General features: G+C 44.3%; 2 protein-coding genes across 2 annotated transcripts; both read left to right on the top strand.

Annotated features, from left to right (window-relative positions):
- Positions 1-1,439: 1,439 nt before the first annotated feature.
- LOC145076330 (putative mitochondrial protein AtMg00860) lies at positions 1,440-2,278 on the top strand. The gene is made up of 2 exons (XM_079022248.1): positions 1,440-1,522; positions 1,642-2,278. Exons 1-2 carry the CDS (start codon positions 1,440-1,442, stop codon positions 2,276-2,278), a joined length of 720 nt encoding a protein of 239 aa, XP_078878374.1.
- Positions 2,279-11,543: 9,265 nt separating this feature from the next.
- Positions 11,544-12,838, top strand: LOC145076329 (uncharacterized). Its single transcript, XM_079022247.1, has 3 exons — positions 11,544-11,910; positions 12,641-12,657; positions 12,770-12,838. Exons 1-3 carry the CDS (start codon positions 11,544-11,546, stop codon positions 12,836-12,838), a joined length of 453 nt encoding a protein of 150 aa, XP_078878373.1.
- Positions 12,839-13,858: the final 1,020 nt, after the last annotated feature.

Genomic DNA, 13,858 nt, shown 5'->3' with positions numbered 1-13,858 from the left:
AAAACGATATCCAGGAGATAGAGGAACATATCGTTGCTCGATATATTGGAGGTCTACGTGTCCAAATCATGGACTCTGTAAATATTTTTGACCCGGTGTTTGTTTCTGAAGCACACTAACGAGCATTGGCTTTTGAGAAACAAAGTCGTCGGGTGGGCAGTTCGTCTTCGACTCCATTGCAGGAGGAAGTTCCGGGACAGGTGGTGTGGTACCTCGTGTTGTGTCTAATCAACAAAGACCAGCATCTAACAGTGGTATACCAACTCCTAGGACAACTGGTAGTAGCTTGAAGTGCTTTAGTTGTGGTGAGACAGGTCACCGACAATCAGAGTGCAAGAAGGTCGGAAAACGTCATTTTTTTGTTGAGCAACATGATTGGAAAAATAGTGATGCTGGTGAAAATTATGAAGATTCCCCTGTGTATGACGAAGAGCTTCAATTAGAAGAGGAGGTTGTAACTAGAGATGTGCGGGTGAACTTGGTGGTAAGGCGCTCTTGTTTTACACCAAAAGTTGTTGGTGATGATTGGCTCAAACACAACATCTTTCAGTCGACATGTACTATTTTGGGAAAGGTTTGTACTTTTGTTATTGATTCAGGAATTTGTGATAACCTTATATCTGAAGAAGCAGTTCAAAATTTGGCTTTGAAAACAGAAAACCACCCTAAGCCTTACAAGCTACAATGACTTAAGAAAGGTGGTGAGGTCATTGTATCTAAACGAGCCCTTGTTCAATTTTTTGTTGGTACCACATATAAAAATGATGTGTGGTGTGATGTAGTTGCTATGGATGCTTGTTATTTGTTGTTAGGAAGATGTTGGGAGTATGATCGTAACAAAGATCATAACGGGTGAACTAATACTTACAGTTTCTTGTTTGGTGGTGTGAGGATAACATTGGTTCCCAGTAAGCCAAAGGAACCAGTTCTTAAACCTTTGGGTACTCTATTGACTCTTACTCAATTTGGAGACGAGTTGGAGGCGGAAGCTCAAATTTTTGTCTTGCTAGCGAAGGAAGTGGCTAAGGAGGTTGAAATTCCTAAGGCTATGGTTCCTCCTTCTCAAGGAATTCGCTGATGTTTTCCTTAATGAATTACGTGATGGCTTGCCACCTTTACGTGACACCCAACATCATATTTATTTACAACCAGGAGCTCAGTTTCCTAATAGGCCACATTACAGAATGAGTCCCAAAGAGCATGAGGTGTTGCGGCGACAGATGGAGGACTTGATTTCAAAAGGTCATGTTCGGGAGAGCATGAGCATGTGTGTTGTTCCTGCTTTGTTGAGTCCTAAAATGGATGGTACTTAGTGTATGTGTGTTGATAGTCATGTCATCAATAAGATCACAGTGAGGTACATATTTCCAATTCCTCGACTTGATGACTTGCTTGACCAGATTAGTGGTGCCACATCTTTACCAAACTGGACTTAAAGAATGGGTACTACCAAATTCGACTTAGACCAGATGATGAATGGAAAGCTACCTTCAAGACTCGTGAAGGATTGTATGAGTGTTTGGTGATGCCTTTTGGTTTATCAAATGCTCCTATTACATTTATGCGTGTGATGAACCAATTGTTCAGGCCCTTTATTGGTAAATTTGTAGTCGTCTATTTTGATGACATACTTATTTACAGTGCAACTTCTAGAGAGCATGTCAGCGATGTGCGACAAGTCTTGACCTTACTTCGAAGGGATAGTTTGTATGCAACTGTGAAGAAGTGTGTGTTCATGGTCCCAAAAGTCATGTTCTTGGGTTATGTTGTTTCTGGTGAAGGAATACAGGTGGACAAATCTAAAGTGGTAGCTGTCAGACAATGGCCAACTCCAAATACCATCACTGAAGTACGAAGCTTCCATGGTCTTCCTTTATTCTATAGGCGTTTTATTCCGAACGTCAGTTCTTTTATGGCACATGTGACCAATTGTATGAAAGGGAAGACCTTTACTTGGACAGAGGCGGCAGAATCAGCTTTCCAACTAGTTAAAGAGAAGCTTACTTTAGCACCGATTCTTGTATTACCAGATTTTTCTCAAGTTTTTGAGTTACACACAGATGCTTCAAAGGTTGGAGTTGGAGCAGTTCTAAGTCAAGGGAGACGATCGGTTGCCTATTTCAGTGAGAAGTTAACGGGGCCAAAGTTGCATTATAACACTTATGATGTTGAATTATATGAAGTGGTCCAAGCTATAAAGCATTGGCATCACTACCTGTTTCATAAAGAGTTTGTTTTGTTTACAGATCATGATTCTCTAAGGCACATTCAGAGTTAAGATAAGGTGTCCCATAATGTAATATCCGGATTCCTAGGTATCCTATGTTAAGTATTTATATTGAATATATGAGAGGGACTCGGAGAGTTGGCGCTCAGAATCGTCGAGTAGGATCGCGCATCTTTTGGTCTGATTTAATGAAGGACTCGGCGAGTCCACGCTGTTTAATGAAACCCTAATTTCTCGGGTTTGAGACCTATTTAAGGACCCTTATAGCTACCATTTGAGGCTACCAGACCCTTGAGAGAAACCCTAATAGTGCTTGAGCGTTTGAGAGAGAGAAGAAGCCATTATTGGACCTTTGTGGGTTTGTTTTGCAAGAAGAAGTTGATTCCAGCTTAGAGGAGGCCAAGGAGGTTGCATATTTGTGGATTTCAAGCAGAGGGCATCATCTTTGAGGTAGCATATCGAACCTCTTTCTGTTTTGTTAACGAATCCATGGATCTAGGGTTTCCAATACCATTTCTTGGGATGATTTGTTAGGAATATGGTCCCTTATCATGTTTAGACTTTAGATATGGACCCATAGTGGTCCAGAGAATGTTATCCATCTTGCTTTATGTTGAGTTATGGAAGAAATGGACTTAGAATGTTGTAGTTGGGGTTAAATCATCAAGTAGTGTCATTTGGACGTTACTACATGAGTATCAAGTTTGAACCTTTACGTGTTTATTGAGCTTGGGGATGTTAGATCTATGGATTAGAGGAATAGATCTGACCTCAGAAGGTCATTTGAGTGTGAGCATGGAATGAACTCTCCGAGTCCGTAAGCGAACACGACGAGTTGATTCGGGGTTGCCCCGCAATTTGTGACAGGTGTAACCCGTCGAGTGGAATGATGACTCGACGAGTCAAGAGAGGCTGAAAGGATTCAGAGAACCCGCATGGACTCACCGAGTCGTCCATGTGCACTCGACGAGTCGGGTCAAAGTTTTACCATTGACTTTCATTGACTTTAGGGTTTTGGTCAAGACTGATTCAGGAGAGTTTAGGGTAGGGTAGAATGGGCTTTTACCCAGTTTGTAGAAATGAGATCATGAGAGAATTTTGATCAGGATGTTATTTGAATAATAGGAGGAGGCTAAGTCGGGACATCGAGCACGAGAGTTTATCCGACTTCATTGAGGTGAGTCTTCTCACTATACTATACCTGGTAAGGTACCTATGTGTGACCGGAAGGTCTTATATGCTATGAGATGTATGAGTTGTATGTTGTTATGTGATATGTATGTGTTATGAATGTTATGTATGTTATGGACCGGAAGGTCAAGAGGTTACGGACCGGAAGGTCAAGAGGTTACAGACCGGAAGGTCGATACGGGTATGACCGGAAGGTCTTCCGGGATTCGGGACGGAAGTCCCCTGAGACATATGGATCGGAAGATCCTACTAAGTCATGGCCTGGAAAGGCGTATGTGTAGTATGTGGTATTTTGGGGAACTCACTAAGCATTTATGCTTACAGTTGTTGTGTTATGTGTTTCAAGTACTAGCGAGGATCGCGGGAAGGCGCCGGCATGATCCGTGCACACTGATGGAGAATATGTTTGAGATTCTGGGAATTGTTTTGTTATGATAACATTGGATACATTATGTTTTGATATTTTTTTGATGATTAAAAGTATGATTAAAAAAATTGAAAATTGTTTTGAAAATTTACGTCGTTACAAGTTGGTATCAAAGCCTTGGTTTGAGGGATTCGTGTGCACCTTTGGATGAATCTGAACTCAAACTGAGGATTTGAGAAAGTTTTTCATAAAATAAACAATTTTTCTAAGGGAGTAAAAGATTTTGAGAAAGATAGAAGGAAGCAGTGTGTACGATCAGCCAGCGCCCGAACGGTGATTTCCCAAAATACTCTTACATTATGTGTTATGAGATATGTTATGATATGATACGCATGCTAGATTTGGCTAGGTATTCATATGAGGACTAGAGCGGCCTGCTTTTGTGATGACTTAGCCTAGGAAGAATTTTGCTTCCATGTGATGCTTGAGCACGAGTAGGTAGCAGTTAGGAGCTGATGAGAGGCCTACCGAAGGGTAGCCTATGCCAGTGAGATATAGAGTACTTGTGATCTGGGATCCAAGGAGGAGGACTTAGGGTGAATACTGATGTGGTGTAGATGGTAGTATAAGGGCCCGTACTACTGAAGACACCGAAGCAGTGCGTACTCTAAGTAAGAGTCCTTGGGGTACTAGGGAACAGGTAGGTCGAGATATCGAGTATGAGCCTGCTCGAGCGAGTCACTGATATTATTATGTTGTATTTCAGAGACATCATGGTTGGGACACGCCACATACTTGAGGCGAGCGGTGTGAGTGACGAGGAGCTTCGTCAGATGATCCACGATGAGGTGGCTGCGGTGATCCGGGTCGAGATTTCGGATATGTTTGGGTCTATCAAGACCACATTGATTGAGACCTTTGACGAGCATTATGCAGCGGTGACTGAGACTGTGGGTGCTACAGCTACTACAGCTGTGGCTGCTGCCAGGCCTCAGGGAAGTGATTCGTTGTTTTTTCGGGAGTTCAACAACACGAAGCCACCTGAGTTTGATGGGATGCAGGATCCTATCGCTGCGATGAGATGAATTGATGATATTGAGGGATGCTTCTACACGTGTTCATGTACGAAGCATCTGAGGGTACGGTTCGCGTTGAACCAGCTTTGCTTGGGAGCGAAGGACTGGTGGAAGTTCATGACGACAAGCTTCACTATTACAGAGATTTTAGAGGTGACCTGGGAGAGGTTCACCAGCATGTTCAGAGATGAGTATGTTCCCCTGGTGGAGAGGGAACGGTTGGTTCAGGAGTTCTTGACCCTCAAGCAGGGTACTGATTCTATTACTGTGGTTACCAGGAAGTTTCATGAGAGGGCGATGTTTTGCCCTGAGCAGGTGTCTTCTGAGCAGGCACGTATGAGTCGGTATTTGGGCGTTTTGAGGAGAGACATCCGGGAGTTCGTGACGAACTCGACTTACCGGACATTTGCAGATCTCCAGGAAAATCCCTGGAAGAGGGAGATTGAGTTGGAGACTCGGGCCAGGGAGGATGCCGAGTCTCAGAGGATGAATCAGCGGCCGACACAGTCTCAGCCGGCAGCCAAACGGGCCAAGTCCGCTGATACGAGATCTAGAGGCCAGAAGGGCCGCACTTGTGGAAAGTGCGGCAAGGGACATGATGGGGTTTGTCGATCGGGTGCTTGCTACAATGTAGCAAGGAGGGGCATATCGCCAAGGATTACCCCAAGGGATTTATGGTTTGCTTTCATTGCAACCAGACTGGCCATCAGAAGGCCGAATGCCCACAGTAATATCAGGGATCAACACGGGGATCTGCACCTGCTGCTACGGTTACCGAGGTTCAGCCAGTGAAGGCCGAGGCGCCGAAGGCTCGCGGGAGAGCTTTCCAGTTGACAGCGGAGTTGGTCCGCACAGCGCCTGATGTAGTGGGTGGTATGTATTCTTTTTTATTTTTATGTTGAGTTGAGATTTTGTGCTTATATGATGATATGCGTAGGTACTTTTCTTGTGAGTTCTGTACCTGCCTTAGTGTTATTTGACTAGGTTGCGAGTCGATCATTTGTGTCGATAGCGTTTAGTCGGCACATCAGTAGCAGACGAGAGGAATTGAGTCGACCTCTGCGAGTTTCCATAGCTGATGAGCGAGCGGTGTATGCTACGGAGGATATACGAGGATGTGTACTCGAGATCTTCAGTGTTCAGTTCCCGATAGATCTGGTCCCGATAGCAATGGGGGATGTGTGTGTCATAGTGGGCATAGATTGGTTGAGCCGATTTGGGGCTGCGATAGACTGCGAGCGTCAGTTGGTGACGATACGAGACCCTAGTAGGGGAGTACTTGTGGTGTACGGCGAGGGTACCCGAGGTGGGTCGGCGTTCTGTTCGGCTACCAGAGCAAGACAAAGCCTACAGTAAGGCTGCAGTGGGTTCGTAGCCTATGTGATGGACACACGAGAAGCCGCTGGGAGGCCAAGTTCGATTAAGGACGTTCCGATAGTACGTGAGTTCTCGTATGTTTTTCCCGAGGAATTGTCGGGTGCGCCTCCCAAGAGGCAGGTAGAGTTCCTCATTGATTTAGTTCTGGGGGAAACGCCTATCACCAAGGCGCCTTATCGCCTTGCACCGCCAGAGATGCAGGAGTTATCCTCACAGCTTCAGGAGTTGCTGGGGAAGGGGTTTATTCGACCGAGTAGCTTGCCATGGGGAGCGTCGATCCTTTTTGTCAAGAAAAAGGATGGTTCACAACGGATGTGTATTGACTACCGAGAATTGAACAAGTTGACGGTCAAGAACCGTTATCCATTACCGAGGATCGACGATTTGTTCGATCAGTTGCAAGGAGCGTCTTGGTTTTCCAAGATTGATCTGAGGTCTGGATATCACCAGTTGAGAGTGCGTGATGAGGATATACAGAAGACGGCGTTCATGACTTGTTATGGGCATTACGAGTTTGTGGTGATGCCTTTCGGGCTCACCAATGCACTAGCAGTGTTCATGGATATCATGAACAGGGTGTGCAGACCGATGCTAGATCGTGCGGTGATCGTGTTCATCGACGATATACTGGTGTATTCGAGATCTAGAGAGCAGCATGAGGAGCATTTGAGGGAGATCCTCGGAGTTCTGAGATTGTAGAGGCTTTATGCCAAATTCTCCAAGTGCGAGTTCTGGTTACGGGAGGTCCAGTTCTTGGGGCATCTTGTCAACCAGAATGGGATTTTGGTCGATCCGGCCAAGATTGAGGCAATCATGAGGTGGGAGGTGCCGAGATCACCCACGGAGATTAGAAGCTTTTTAGGATTGGCCGGCTATTATCAGAGATTTATCAGGGATTTCTCCAAGATCGCCGTGCCACTCACCAGGTTGACCCGGAAGGGTGTTGCCTTTCATGGGGTACAGAGCAACAGACCTCGTTTGAGACACTTCTCCATAGATTATGCGAAGGACCAGTGTTAGCTCTCCCGAAAGGGATGGAGGATTTTGTGGTGTATTGTGACTCATCGATATCGGGGTTGGGTGTAGTGCTTATGCAGAGGGGGCATGTATAGCATATGCATCGATGCAGGTGAAGCCTCATGCGACGAGGTATCCCACCCACGATCTGGAATTGGGGGCAGTGGTGTTTGCCCTCAAGATTTGGCGTCATTATCTATATGGGGATTGGTGTACCATATACACGGACCACAAGAGCCTCAATTATTTGATGGATCAGCCCAATCTAAATATGCGTCAGAGGAGATGGTTGGACGTGGTAAAGGATTACGATTGTGAGATCCTGTACCACCCGAGCAAAGCTAATGTTGTAGCTGATGCGCTGAGCCGAAGGGCGGAAAGTGTCCCGATTTGAGGCACTTGTACGAGATTGATAGTGATGACTCTGGTGTTGGATACCATTCGGGAGGCCCAGGCTTAGGCCGTGAGGCCGGAGAACCGCAGGAGGGAGCGGGTGATTGGACAGGTACCTGGGTTTGTTACCGATGGTCGAGGATTAATGACCTTTCGAGGTCGGATTTGGCTGTCGTATGCAGGCGGGACACGTACCATTCTGATGGAGGAGGCGCATAGATCGAGATTCTCAATCCATCTCGGGGCCACAAAGATGTATTTGGACCTAAAGAAAGATTATTGGTGGCCCTGTATGAAGAGGGATGTCGCGTGGTTTATCGAGAGGTGCTTGACCTGTCGCAAGGTTAAGGCGGAGCACCAGTGTCCGCATGGCAAGTTGTAACCGCTTGAGGTTCCCAGTGGAAGTAGGAACAGGTTTCCATGGACTTCATCACCAAATTGCCAAGAAACGCAAGGGGTGTCGATGCAATTTGGGTGATCTTCGACCAACTGACGAAGAGCGCGCATTTTCTTGCTATCAATGAGGGATCTTCTGCCGAGAGGTTGGCAGAGTTGTATGTGAGGGAGGTGGTATCGCGTCATGGAGTGCCGATCTCGATTGTGTCAGATCGCGATATATGTTTCACTTCCAGGTTCTGGAGGAAGTTCGACGAGGAGTTGGGTACGAGATTGCATTTTAGTACCGCCTACCACTCCCAGACACACGGACAGAGTGAGCGGACGATTCAGACGCTCGAGGACATGCTCCGAGCATGTGTGTTGGACTTCGGAGGAAGTTGGGACACATATATGCCGTTGGCTGAGTTTTCGTACAACAACAGCCACCATTCTACTATTGGTATGTCTCCCTTCGAGTTGTTGTATGGGAGGAGGTGTCGGACACCCATATTGCTGGGGAGAGGTAGGGCAGCGTGTGATGGGTAGAACTAAGATAGTACTTCAGACGGCAGAGCAGATACAGCGGGTTAGACAGAGGATACTGGCGACTCAGAGTCGTCAGAAGAGTTATCCGGATCGGCGACGATCCGAGATGGAGTTCCAGGTGGGGGACTTTGTACTCCTGAAAGTATCTCCTTGGAAAAGAGTAATCCGATTCAGGAAGAGAGGCAAGCTGGGGCCCCAGTACATCGGTCCATTCAGGGTGACCGCAAGGGTGGGAAAGGTAGCATATCGGTTAGAGCTACTTGTGGAGTTGAGCCAGATTCATGACACCTTCCACGTGTCGCAGTTGAGGAAATGTATAGCCGATGAGTCGGCAGTGGTACCTTTGGAGGATATTCAGGTGGATGCGAGTCTGAATTATGCGGAAAGGCCAATCGCGATCCGGGATCGGAAGATCAAAGTTCTGAGGAACAAGGAGGTGTTACTGGTGTAGGTCTAGTGGCAACATCGGAAAGGGTCCGAGCTGACCTGGGAGCCGGAGTTGGAGATGCGGGAGTAGCATCCAGAGTTGTTTGTCGAGCAGGACTTTGAGGGTGAAGTTTGATTCTAGTGGGGGAAAATTGTAACATCCAGATTCACAGGTATCCTATGTTAAGTATTTATATTAAATATATGAGAGAGACTCGGCGAGTTGGCGCTCAGACTCGCCGAGTGGGATCACGCATCTTTTGGTCTGATTTAATGAAGGACTCGGCGAGTCCACGCTATTTAATGAAACCCTAATTTCTCGGGTTTGGGACCTATTTAAGGACCCTTATAGCTACCATTTGCGGCTACCAGACCCTTGAGAGAAACCCTAATAGTGCTTGAGCGTTTGAGAGAGAGAAGAAGCCATTATTGGACCTTTGTGGGTTTGTTTTGCATGAAGAAGTTGATTCCAGTTTAGAGGAGGCCAAGGAGGTTGCATATTTGTGGATTACAAGCAGAGGGCATCATCTTTGAGGTAACATATCAACCCTCTTTCTGTTTTGTTAAAGATCCATGGATCTAGGGTTTCCTATACCCTTTATTGGGATGATTTGTTGGGAATGTGGTCCCTTATCATGTTTAGCCTTCAGATCTGGACCCATAGTGGTCCAGAGAATGTTATCCATCTTGCTTTATGTTAATTTATGGAAGAAATGGACTTAGAATGTTGTATTTGGGGTTAAATCATCAAGTAGTGTCATTTCGACGTTGCATGAGTATCAAGTTCGAACCTTTACGTGTTTATTGATCTTGGGGAGGTTAGATCTATGGATTAGAGGAACAGATCTGACCTCATAAGGTCATTTGAGTGTGAGCATGGAATGAACTCGCTGAGTCCATGAACGAACTCAACGAGTCGAGTCGGGGTTGCCCCGCGATTCGTGACAGGTGTAAGCCGTCGAGTGGAATGATGACTCGATGAGACAAGAGAGGCTGAAAGGATTCAAAGAACCCGCATGGACTCGCCGAGTCGACCATGTGCACTCGTCGAGTCGGGTTAAAGTTTAACCATTGACTTTTGTTGACTTTAGGGTTTTGGTCAAGATTGATTCAGGAGAGTTCAGGGTAGGGTAGAATGGCCTTCTCCCCAGTTTGTAGAGATGAGATCATGAGAGAATTCTGATCAGGATGTTATTTGAATAATAGGAGGAGGCTAAGTCGGCACGTCGAGCACGAGAGTTTATCCGACTTCATTGAGGTGAGTCTTCTCACTATACTGTACCTGGAAGGGTACCTACGTGTGACCGGAAGGTCTTATATGCTATGAGATGTATGAGTTGTATGTTGTTATGAATGTTATGTATGTTATAGACCGGAAGGTCAAGAGGTTATGGATCGAAAGGTCAAGAGGTTACGGACCGGAAGGTCAAGAGGTTACGGACCGGAAGGTCGATACGGGTATGACTGGAAGGTCTTCCGGGATTCGGGACGGAAGTCCCCTAAGACATATGGATTGGAAAATCCTATAGAGTCATGGCCTGGAAAGGCGTATGTGTAGTATGTGGTATTTTGGGGAACTCACTAAGCATTTATGCTTACAGTTGTTGTGTTATGAGTTTCAGGTATTGGTGAGGATCGCGGGAAGGCGCCGACATGATCCGTACACACTCATGGAGATTATGTTTTAGATTCTGGGAATTTTTTTGTTATGATAACATTGGATACATTATATTTTGATATTGTTTTGATGATTAAAAGTATGATTAAAAAAATGGAAAATTGTTTTGAAAATTTACGTCGTTACACATAAGCATGGGCGGTGGATGGCATTCTAGTAAAAGTTCACTTTTGTTGTAAAGCACAAGTCTGGAGTGTCGAATCAGGTGACATATGCTTTGAGCAGAAGAAGTAATTTGCTAGTTTCCATGAGGGTTGGTGTGCCAGGGTTGGATGTCCTTGTGGAGCAGTTGGTTGTTGATCCTTACTTTTCTGTTATTCTACAGGATATACAATCTGGGCGGAGGTCTGATTTTCTAGTTCATGACGATTTCCTTTTCAAAGGGAATCAGTTTTGTGTCCCCAATTCTAGTCTTCGTCTTCAAATCATCAAGGAGTTGCATGGTTAGGGGCATGTCGGGCGAGATCACACTTTACTGTTGGTGCAATCATCTTACTTTTGGCCTACTATACGTAAGGAGGTGGATCGATATGTTAAACAGTGTAGAATTTGCCAGGTTTCGAAGGGTACGCATACCAATGCTGGACTCTATATGCCTTTACCTGTTCCGTCTCAACCTTGGGTGGATATAAGCATGGATTTTGTGTTGGGGTTACCACGGACTCAACGGGGCAATGATTCAATCTTTGTGGTTGTTGATCATTTTTCCAATATGGTGCACTTTATCCCTTGTAAAAAGACGACTGATGCAATTAATGTGGCTCAATTATTCTTTCGAGACATATAACGTTTGCATGGCTTGCCATCTTTAATTGTTTCTGATCGAGACACTAGGTTTTTGAGTCATTTTGGCGTAGCTTGTGGAAAATGGTGAGCACTCAGCTTAGCTTTAGTAGTGCTTATCATCCTCAAACAGATGGGAAAACAAAAGTTGTCAATCGGTCTCTTGGTAATATTTTGCGGCGTTTGGTGGGTGATCATGTGAAGAGTTGGGATCAGAAACTATGTCAAGCTGAGTTTGCTCATAATCTTGCAATCAACCGATGTACTGGACTTAGTCCATTTCAAGTGGTCTATTTTGCTCAACCTCGAGGACCACTTGATTTGATGTCGCTTCCTATTTCTGGTGTTGTTCCAAAGAAAGTGAAGGATTTTGTTGACGGTCTACATGATGTTCATAAGGTTGTTCATGAAAACTTGATTCGAGCCAACTCCAAGTACAAGCAAGATGCAGGTAAAAAAACATAGGCAAGTTGATTTTGAGGGGGTGACTTTGTTTGGGCTGTTTTGACTAAGGATCGTTTTTCGATTGATGAGTACAACAAGCTATCATCCAAGAATATTGGACATGTGGAGATCGTGGAGAAGATCAATTCCAATGCTTATTGTCTGAAGTTGCCAAGTCTCGTTCGATCTTATGATATTTTCAATGTGAAACATTTAGGCCCCGTTTGATAGTTGCTGACTGAGAAAGTGCTGACTGGGAAAGGTCTGTCTGGGTAAGAAATCCTGACTGAGTAAGCAATCATGTTGTTTGATTGTACATCTGACTGAATGTGTTGAGTGATGAAAAATGACCATTTTATCCTGCTGTTATATGCAGTGATGGATTAAGTTGCTGAATAGTTATGAAAACGTACATATTGTCATAACATTAGACCAAGAACAATTTTTTATTACAAAACCAAATTTTGATTTCTGATTTCACAAAAAGGGCAATAACTCAAAACAATAATAGCAATCTACTACGATATAGTTACATATTTCAAACTTCATTTTTTACTCACAGTCGTTTCAACATCAAATTATTTTTCAAGGTGACTGGGAACGTGATAGCAGGAGGCTGAAAACGTGAACAGTGCTGTCGTCGTTTCTATACCATGGTTTTTATTCCCAAACTGCCCCTAGAATGATCCCTTTGAATGGTTGGAATTATTGTTCTTGTTCATTCCTTCTTTATCTAGATTTTCTAAAGATACATGTAATTAATTTTTAATTCCAATTTCAAATTTATTAGAGTTAGGTTAATTGGTTTGAGATAGTTGCTGAAACTTTGAATTTAATAAGTTTTATGTTTTTTATTTTTGTTTTAGTTAATAGGTGATTATCTAGAATTGATATTTGGGTTGACCGGATTTTATGGAAGTCTACTTGGTCATTAGCTTGGTCATTATCTAGAATTGATATTTGGGTTCATTCCTTCTTGAGGAGGAGTACGTATCATGGCTTCAATTCATGATTCACATGGATATTTTGAAGCCTATATATAGGCTTTAGTGATAATGAATAAAGTAGTAGTTTTCTTTTTCCTTACTTTCAGTATAATGAATATTCAATTCATGTGATCAGAAAGTTTCTTTTCTTCTTTTTCCTGTCATCGAAGTTGAGTATCAAACAAGAACAAACTCTTATTTTATTTTTTATATTTAACAGATTCTAATTTTATGGATTATACATCAGATTGCATAACATCAAAGATAACCGATTCTGATTTCAAACATTATTAACGTAAAAGGAGAAGAATTACCAGTTTTTGATGAATAGTTAATGACAGGGAAAGCGAGAGAACTTGATCGGAGATGGCAACTTCTCTTTAGCCGGCGAGATGGTGGCGAGACAGCAGCTAGATGGCGACAACCGGCGAGATGAACGGTGAACTGTCGATGGAGGAGGCGGCGATTTTTGTGCGTTGCGTTTTTTAGGTTACGATTGAAGAGGGTAACGAGGGAAGAAAGAAATAGAGGGGTAGGAACGTCCTTGTTCCCAGTCAGCATATGTTACAAAGCTAACCGGGAAAGACATTTGGGCCAGACGGCTGACCGAGAAAGCGTATCATCAAACAGAAAATGTCTGACGGAGTCAGCCCATATGTCTGACTCAGACCCAATCAGACAATATCAAACACAGCCTTACTTCCTTTTCATGAAGTTTCTTCCAATGATTAGCCTATTACACATTCGAGGTCGAATTTTGTCTACCCAGGAGGGGATGATGCGGGCCCCAGTGTGGAGGATTGGGCCCTTGCGTTCCAAGAGGCCCATGATCGTGTAACTAAAGGGGCTTCACGGAAATGGCCATAACTTTGGCTACGGATCTCCGTTTTGGGCCTACGACTAGTCAAATCGAAGCTTGAAGTAAGGAGCATGTCTAGATAGGTACCCAAAGGGGACTTACCCATTTTT

The sequence above is a fragment of the Lactuca serriola genome, chromosome 9, assembly GCF_051521515.1.
Source record: "Lactuca serriola cultivar US96UC23 chromosome 9, Lser_US96UC23_V15, whole genome shotgun sequence".
Taxonomy (NCBI): Eukaryota; Viridiplantae; Streptophyta; class Magnoliopsida; order Asterales; family Asteraceae; genus Lactuca; species Lactuca serriola.
The sequence above is the reverse complement of the archived record's forward strand: the minus strand, read 5'-3'. Positions and strand labels throughout refer to the sequence as shown.

Excerpts from the sequence above, each read along its gene's own strand:
- LOC145076330 (XM_079022248.1), top strand. The coding sequence starts at position 1,440 with ATGGGTACTACCAAATTCGACTTAGACCAGATGATGAATGGAAAGCTA. Across the intron at positions 1,523-1,641 it reads AAGGATTGTATGAGTGTTTG|TGCAACTTCTAGAGAGCATG; the intron begins GTGATGCCTTTT and ends ACTTATTTACAG.
- LOC145076329 (XM_079022247.1), top strand. The coding sequence starts at position 11,544 with ATGGTGAGCACTCAGCTTAGCTTTAGTAGTGCTTATCATCCTCAAACA.